At 44.2% G+C, this 8,613-nt stretch overlaps 1 protein-coding gene across 2 annotated transcripts in view; it reads left to right on the top strand.

Annotated features, from left to right (window-relative positions):
* The first annotated feature begins 1,472 nt into the window (after positions 1–1,472).
* Positions 1,473–8,613, top strand: part of LOC122548466 (mitotic checkpoint serine/threonine-protein kinase BUB1-like) — a 62,926-nt gene continuing 55,785 nt past the window's right edge. The window contains exon 1 of one of the 2 annotated variants that reach the window (XM_043687177.1): positions 1,473–1,636. In XM_043687177.1, the coding sequence (XP_043543112.1) occupies positions 1,581–1,636 (56 nt within the window). In that variant the 5' untranslated portion in view covers positions 1,473–1,580. The remainder of the gene's footprint in view (positions 1,637–8,613) is intronic. The other variant, XM_043687176.1, reaches the window with a different exon arrangement.

Genomic DNA, 8,613 nt, shown 5'->3' with positions numbered 1-8,613 from the left:
CTACTGCAATCCACATACTATTGGTTTTGACCCAGAGCAGTGAAAGAAGAGATTCCCAGTCAGGATGACGTGTAGCTAGGAGAGGAGCTTGTATGTGATAGCAGCCACATACGTTTGCTGCTTTGGTCCTTTACATGTGCTAGAGGCTGCGGGTATAGTTGCTGACAAAGGAAAATTGCTGAGTGCATCTTATATCAGTCAGGCAGCTTTCTCTTGGGTGGTATTGATATTCCTGAATATCATCACCACACTTGTTTAATGGATGGAAATCTGGTAAGCAGTCTGTGACTTCAAATCCATAGTAATGTGATATACTCTCAACTGTCCTAATGAGCATACACAGTTACACTCAAGGTGGAAGCTCACTACCTATGGACGAGCAACAAATGACTTTGTTGGTGATTCTCAAATCTGATAATGAGTATTTTTCATGTAAGACAAAAATAAATTACGTAAGTAATTGGGGCAAATAGACGTATGGGGTGGAGAGTTGGTCCATATGGCCTTGGCTAGCAAGCTTCCAGAATGCTCTGAAGAAGGGTTATTGGTCTCGAAATGTTCATTCTGCTTCCCTTTGCACGGATGTTGGCAGTTTCTCCATCAACTTCTGCTTTTGTTTCGCCCTGGGCTGTCTGATTCCTTAAATTCTGTCTTAGGTGTTCCAAATCAATCAGTGGTGTTCCCAATCACTGCGGATCTCTAATGTAGCCATTGACAATAACTCGACTAGACCCTAATCGTGCATGTGTGGAGATGTGACACCCTTCCCTTCAGTACTGAGTGCGCATGTATGTCGTAGGAGCGTGGCCAAGCCATAGAGAGTTAAAAATCATACAACACCAGGTTATAGTCCAAAATTAAAAATCACACAACACCAGGTTATGGTTCAACAAGTTTATTTGGAAGCACTAGCTTTCAGAGCACTGCTCCTTCATCAAATGGTTTAGATTATGAGATCATAAGACACACAATTTATAGTAAAAGTTTACAGTGTGATGCAACTGAAACTATATATTGAAAAAAACTTGGATTGTTTGCTAAGTTTCTCATCTTTTAGAATGACTATGTTAGTTTTAGTTCTTTCATATGTAAATCCTGGAACTTTTTTAAAAAGTTACATTCTCAAGTGAACTTTAACAGTAGGTGCCACTTAAGCTCAGATAATGCATTGAAGGTATGAGGTGCCCTGTGTGAGTTTGTGCCCCGTTGATCAGACTGATTCTATTTCTAAAGGGATTTCCAGAATCTTACATGGATTCATGCAGCTTTTGAGCAAAATAAAATTTTATTCTGCCAGTACAAATTCACCCTACAAACATATGTGTATGTGTATACCCCAGCCCAATATCTTCACCTCCAACTCAGGAGCTGTAGAAAGGCATGGGAACGTTGAGTGGAAGGTGGCCGGAAAGCGCGCCATTGATTGGCTGCTTGTGCGCGAGGTGAAAGGTGAGGGAGCGCGAGACGCGCACTGCTCAGCCAATGGCGGTTGAGGAGCGCGGCGGCGGTTGTAATTTGAAAGATAGAGCTCGGAGCGGCCGGCTCCCGGGATCAGGGACAGCGGCAGGTTTTGCTGCGACATGGACAGCGGCGGAGAGCCCGCCGGCGGAAACATGGATTTTCAAGAGACCTGGCAGTAAGTGCATTTTCAGCGTCTTCTCCCCTGTTGGGCTGGCGCGGAAGCCGGGATAATCACGAATCCCCGATCGCTGTTCGAAGCAGGCGATCACGGAATTGTGACGGCACGGAAGGAGGCCACTCGGCCCATCGTGCCCTCACCAGCTCTTCATATGAATACCGTTCCCGAGTGTGAATCTCCCCGCCTTCACCACTTGTACCCAAATACTCATCCGATGCCCCCTTGAATGGCCCCATTGAATCTGTGTGCGCCACATGTACAGGCTGAAATAGAAATCCATGGGGAGGAAGCAGGGTACGAGAGAAGGCTTGCTTTTTTCTTTTTTTTTTAAAATAAAATCTGGCAGTAATCATTTCTGCACATATATAAATCAGAAAACAGTAGCTGATCTTAAAGTGTTGGTCTTCTCAAAGGGGATACTGGGGCATTGATATCCCGAAAGCAAAGAAATGACTGCCCTTTGACCATGTATTTTATGTCTGCCACCCGGGTATAAAGTTTAGAAAACTCCCCCACCATACTTGATAATCAAGAGGTGCAACTTTTTTTTTAAAAAAAGATTATGATCACCAGGGAAAAACGAATTGGAAAACTTGTTTGACATTTTCTTGCTGCTGACGGGGCTGTGCTGAATACCCTTGTCCAAACTTTGCCTCTCCAATCCTAGTATCATAGAATGCAGAAGAGACCCTTTGGCCCATTGAGTCTGTCCCACCAAAAATATGAACCCACACCCGTAGGTACTTTCCTGTTTCTTTCTCATAGCCTTAAATGTTATGACTCTTCGAATGCTTATCCAAGTACTTTTTTTCAGGTTTGTGTAGTTACCCATTTCAACTACCCTCCTAGCCAGTGTGTCCCAGATGCACACCACCCTCTGGGTGAAAATATATTTTCCTCAAATCTAGTTCTTTGAGAATGTGACCAAGCAGGTAGATGAGAGTAAACCGGCTGATGTGGTGTATGTGGATTTCAGCAAGGCGTTCGATAAGGTTCCCCACAGTAGGCTATTGTACAAAATGCGGAGGAATGGTATTGTGGGAGATACAGCAGTTTGGATCAGTAATTGGCTTGCTGAAAGAAGACAGAGGGTGGTGGTTGATGGGAAATGTTCATCCTGGAGTCCAGTTACTAGTGGTGTACAGCAAGGGTCGGTGTTGGGTCCACTGCTGTTCGTCATTTTTATAAACGACCTGGATGAGGGCGTAGAAGGGTGGGTTAGTAAATTTGCAGGCGACACTAAGGTCGGTGGAGTTGTGGATAGTGACGAAGGATGTTGTAGGTTACAGCGAGACTTAGATAAGTTGCAGAGCTGGACTGAGCGGTGGCAAGTGGAGTTTAATGTGGACTTTGGTGATTCACTTTGGTCGGAGTAACCGGACTGCAAAGTACTGGGCTAATGGTAAGATTCTTGGTAGTGTAGATGAGCAGAGAGATCTCAGTGTCCAGGTACACAGATCCTTGAAAGTTGCCACCCAGGTTGACAGGGTTGTTAAGAAGACATACAGTGTTTTAGCTTTTTTTAATAGAGGGATTGAGTTCCAGAATCATGAGGTTCTGCTACAGCTGTACAAAATTCTGGTGCAGCAGTACTTGGAGTATTGTGTACAGTTCTGGTCACCGCATTATAAGAAGGATGTGGAAGCTTTGGAAAGGGTGCAGAGGAGATTTACTAGGATGTTGCCTGATATGGAGGGAAGGTCTTACGAGGAAAGGCTGAGGGACTTGAGGCTGTTTTCGTTGGAGAGAAGAAGGTTGAGAGGTGACTTAATAGAAACATATAAGATAATCAGACGGTTAGATAGGGTGGACAGGGAGAGCTGAAAATGTGTTGCTGGAACAGCGCAGCAGGTCAGGCAGCATCCAGGGAACAGGAGAATCGACGTTTCGGGCATAAGCCCTTCTTCAGGAATGCCTTTTTCCAAGTATGGTGACGACAAGGGGGCATAGCTTTAAATTGAGGGATGATAGATATAGGACAGATGTCAGAGGTAGTTTCTTTACTCAGAGAGTAGTAAGGTTATGGAATGCTTTGCCTGCAACGGTAGTAGATTTGCCAACTTTAAGTACATTTAAGTCGTCATTGGACAAGTATATGGACGTACATGGAATAGTGTAGGTTAGATGGGCTTCAGATTAGTATGACAGATCGGCGCAACATTGAGGGCCGAAGGGCCTGTACTGCACTGTGATATTCTATGTTCTCCAGTAATCCTCCTGCCTTTTCACTTTAAAATTAGGCCCCCTTGTTCTTGTCCCTTTAACTCAGGGGAATAGCTGCTTTCTATTCACCCTGTCCATGCCCCTCATAGTCTTATACATCCTTATCAGATCCCTCCTTCAACATTCTCTACTCCAAAGAAACAAACCCAAGCTTATCTAGCCTCTTTCCATAACTGAAATGTTCCATGCCAGGCGATATCCTGGTGAGCCCCCTCCAGTGCAATCACAATCTTCCTAAGGTGTGGTGACCAGAACTGTACACAGTACTCAAGCTGTGGCCTAATAAAAGTTCTGTATGGCTCTCACATAACGTCCCTGCTTTTATAATCTATGCCTCAACTCATAAATGCATGCACCCTTGTGCACTCTTAACTATCCTATTAACCTGTCTAGCCACCTTCAGCTATCAGTGGACGAGCACCCCAAGATCCTTCTGTTCCTGAGTTTCCTAGTGTTTTGCCATTAACTGTGTGCACCCTTGATTTGTTTCTTCCAAGAGTCTTTCTCAGGATCTCAGGATGACAGCCAGTGATAAGTGGTGTTCCACAAGGCTCAGTGTTGGGACCACAACTTTTTACTTTATACATTAATGATCTAGATGAAAGAACTGGGGGCTTTCTGGCTAAGTTTGCAGTCAATACAAAGATAGGTACAGGGACATGTAGCAATTGAGGAGCTGGGGAGGTTACAGAAGGATTTGGACAGGTTAGGAGAGTAGGCAAAGAAGTAGTAGATGGAGTATAATGTGGGAAAATGTGAGGTCATGCACTTTGGTCAGAAGAATAGAGGGATGGGCTATTTTCTAAATGGGGAGAAAATTCAGAATTCTGAAGTGCAAAGAGACTTGGGAGTTATAGTCCAGGATTTTCTGAAGGTTTACATTTTGGGTTAAATCAGTAGTTAGGAAGGCAATGATGACATAAGAGGTACAGTTAGTAAGTTTGCAGATGACACCAAAATTGGAGGTGTAGTGGACAGCGAAGAGGGTTACCTCAGATTACAACAGGATCTGGACCAGATGGGCCAATGGGCTGAGAAGTGGCAGATGGAGTTTAATTCAGATAAATGCGAGGTGCTGCATTTTGGGAAAGCAAATCTTAACAGGACTTATATACATAATGGTAAGTTCCTAGGGAGTGTTGCTGAGCAAAGAGACCTTGAAGTGCAAGTTCATAGCTCCTTTAAAATGGAGTCGCAGGTACATAGGATAGTGAAGAAGGCGTTTGGTATGCTTTCCTTCATTGATCAGAGTATTGAGTACAGGAGGTCATGTTGCGGCTGTACAGGACATTGGTTAGGCCACTGCTGGAATATTGCGTACAATTCTAGTCCGCTTCCTATCGGAAAGATATTGTGAAACTTGAAAGGGTTCAGAAAAGATTTACAAGAATGTTGCCAGAGTTGCAGGATTTGAGCTGTTAGAAGAGGCTTAACAGCCTGTGGCTGTTTTCCCTGGAGTGTCGGAGGCTGAGGGGTGACCTTATAGAGGTTTACTAAATTATGAGGGGCATGGATAGGGTAAATAGGCAACGTCTTTTCCCTGGGGTCAGTGAGTCCAGAACTAGAGGGCATAGGCTTAGGGTGAGAGGGGAAAGATAAAAAAGAGACCTACGGGGCAACTGTTTCACACAGAGGGTATGAATGGAATGAGCTGGCAGAGGAAGTGGTGGAGGCTGGTACAATTGCAACATTTAAGGGGCATTTGGATGGGAATATGAATAGGAAGGACTTGGTGGGATATGGGCCGGGTGCTGGCAGATGGGACTAGATTGGGTTGGGATATCTGGTCGGCATGGACAGGTTGGACTGAAGGGTCTGTTTCCATGCTGTACATCTCTGACTCTATGACTCTATTTATTTTGAGAGGTGTTGAATATAAAAGCAGGGATGTACTTCTGAGGCTTTATAAGGCTCTGGTCAGACCACATTTGGGGTATTGTGTGCAGTTTTGGGCCCCATATCTCAGGAAGGATGTACTGGCATTGGAGCGTGTTCAGAGGAGGCACATGAAAATGGACCCAGGAATGAAAAGCTTAACATATGAGTAATGTTTGTGAACTCTGGGTCTATACAAAATGAAATTTAGAAGAATGAGATGGAGGGGTTGATGTAAGTGAAACATACAGAATACTAAGTGACCTGCACAGAATAGATGTTTCCATTGGTAGGAGAGTCTAGGACATGCAGGCACAGCCTTGGAGTAAAGGGAAGACCTTTTAGAACGGAGATTAGGAGAAATCTCTTCAGCCAGTGAGTGATGAATCTGCGGAATTCATTGCCACAGAAGGCTGTGGAGGCTGGGCCATTGAATATATCTAAGACTGAGATAGATAGGTTCTTGAGTATCATGGGTTATAGGGAGGAAATGGGAGAATGTGGTTGAGCAACGTATCAGCCGTGATTGAATGGTGGAGCAGACTCGATGGGCTAAATGGCCTAATTTCGGCTCCTATGTCTTATGGTCTTATTAAAGAAAATAGTGAAGGAGAAAACTGTCTCCATTTAGAGAGGCAAGTTTTGATCATGGATAGTCAACGTGGCTTTGTCAGAGGGAGGTTGTGTCTATCGAATTTGATTGAATTTTTCAAGGAGGTGACCAAGCGTGTAGGGCCGTTGATGTAGTTTATATGTATTTCATTAAGACTCTTTCAGAAGGGATTGTTCCCATATGTCTGTTGCTTTGAGGAAGATGCCATTTAGGGAGCCTCAAGATTCCTGTATTGCATTTCATAGATGATATTTACTATTGCCACTGTGCATTTCTGGTGAAGGGAGTGAATGTGAAAATTGTTGAATTGGATGTCAATCAAGCTGATGGCTTCATTGCTTAACATTTTACTTCGTGAGCAACTAGTCTCCTTTAACTACCAGGGTTTGTGTAGAGACAATGATACATGCTTGGCACTTCATATATGATAGTGCAGTCTAAAAACCTGGAGGGCACACTTGTATCTGGTGTTCTTGAGCCTCCATTATTAACCTCCCTGATGGGCAGTGTAGTTAAGGCTAATTGAGTTGGAGATTTCAAAATTGGATTGGATACAATAATAAAAAAGAACAAGATTGATCTCAAGTAAACAAAAGTAAGAAAACTCTCAAGTCATATGGTATAGGGAGCGTTCTAAAGACAAAACATGAACAGAAAATATCTGTCAATTAGCATCATGTGTAAGGATATAATGGTTCCATTCAGTGAGTTGATAAGAATTGAAGTGGTGTACTGTACATAGGACCAACTCAAGTTTTGTAAATTCAAATTATGTAGACAAAAATCTAGGATCTGAGTGTTGCCTTGTGTGACTCTGCAGCTACAAGGATATATGATGATGGTTAACAAACTCAAAGAGCAACTTAAGCTGGTGTTTCCACATTTTTTGAAGTATGCACTTTCCAGCAGCAGGCAGAAGTCACTGGATGGAATCATCATGAATTTTAATTTCCCCACCACGTCCATTGTCCAGGTGCACAATTTGCATTTAATGCTGCACAACCAGAAATTAGTCCAAAAAAAACCTGAAGTATTACAATTCTTTAATTCCTTGGGACAATGTACCAGTGATATAATGTACTAGTTGTATTGTGTTGCAGACAAATATTGTCATGAATTTCTACCTACTAATGCCTGATAAATAATAGTTGAATAAACAACCAATTTACTTTGATTTGGATGGTTTTGATTAAAGGGGAAAAAAAGCACTTATGCTATGGATCTGTTTTCCCAGTAAGAGCATTTTATAATTAGATCAATTCCTGGATGCAAAATTGGCTTGAAGGTAGGAGACAGGATGGTGGTTGAGGGTTGATGTTTGGACTGGAGGCCTGTGACCAGCGATATGCTGCAAGGCTCTGTGCTGGATCAACTGCTTTTTGTCATTTATATAAATGGTTTGGATGTGAATATAGGAGGAATGGTTGGTAAGTTTGCAGATGACATCAATATTGGTGGTGTAGTGGACAGTGAAGAAGGTTATCTCAGAGTGCAATGAAACCTTGATCAGATGGACAGGTAGGTTTAATTTAGTTAAATGTGAGGGTTGTATTTTGGAAAGGCAAATCAGGGCAGCTAAACGCCAGCTCGCGGACACCTCCTCCTACTGCCCCCTAGACCATGACCCCACCTCCCACCACCAAACCATCATCTCCCAGACCATCCAGAACCTCATCACCTCAGGGGATCTCCCATCCACCGCCTCCAACCTCATAGTCCCACAACCCCGCACAGCCCGTTTCTACCTCCTGCCCAAAATCCACAAATCTGACTGCCCCGGCCGACCCATTGTCTCAGCTTGCTCCTGCCCCACCGAACTCATCTCTGCAAACCTCGACACGGTCCTGTCCCCCTTAGTCCAATAAGTCCCCACCTACGTTCGGGACACCACCCACGCCCTCCACCTCCTCCATGATTTTTGCTTCCCCGGTCCTTATCTTCACCATGGACATCCAGTCCCTGTACACCTCCATCCCCCATCACGAAGGACTTAAAGCCCTCCGCTTCTTCCTTTCCTGCCGTACCAACCAGTACCCTTCTACTGACACCCTCCTTCGACTGACTGAACTGGTCCTCACCCTGAACAACTTCTCTTTCCAATCCTCCCACTTCCTCCAAACCAAAAGGAGTAGCCATGGGCATCCGCATGGGCCCCAGCTATGCCTGCCTCTTCATAGGATATGTGGAACAGTCCATCTTCCGCAGCTACACTGGCACCACCCCCCACCGTTTCCTCCGCTACATCGATGACTGTATCGGCACC

This window comes from Chiloscyllium plagiosum, chromosome 3 (assembly GCF_004010195.1).
Source record: "Chiloscyllium plagiosum isolate BGI_BamShark_2017 chromosome 3, ASM401019v2, whole genome shotgun sequence".
Taxonomy (NCBI): domain Eukaryota; kingdom Metazoa; phylum Chordata; class Chondrichthyes; order Orectolobiformes; family Hemiscylliidae; genus Chiloscyllium; species Chiloscyllium plagiosum.
Note: the sequence above shows the minus strand (reverse complement) of the source record. Positions and strands in the feature narration are given on the sequence as shown.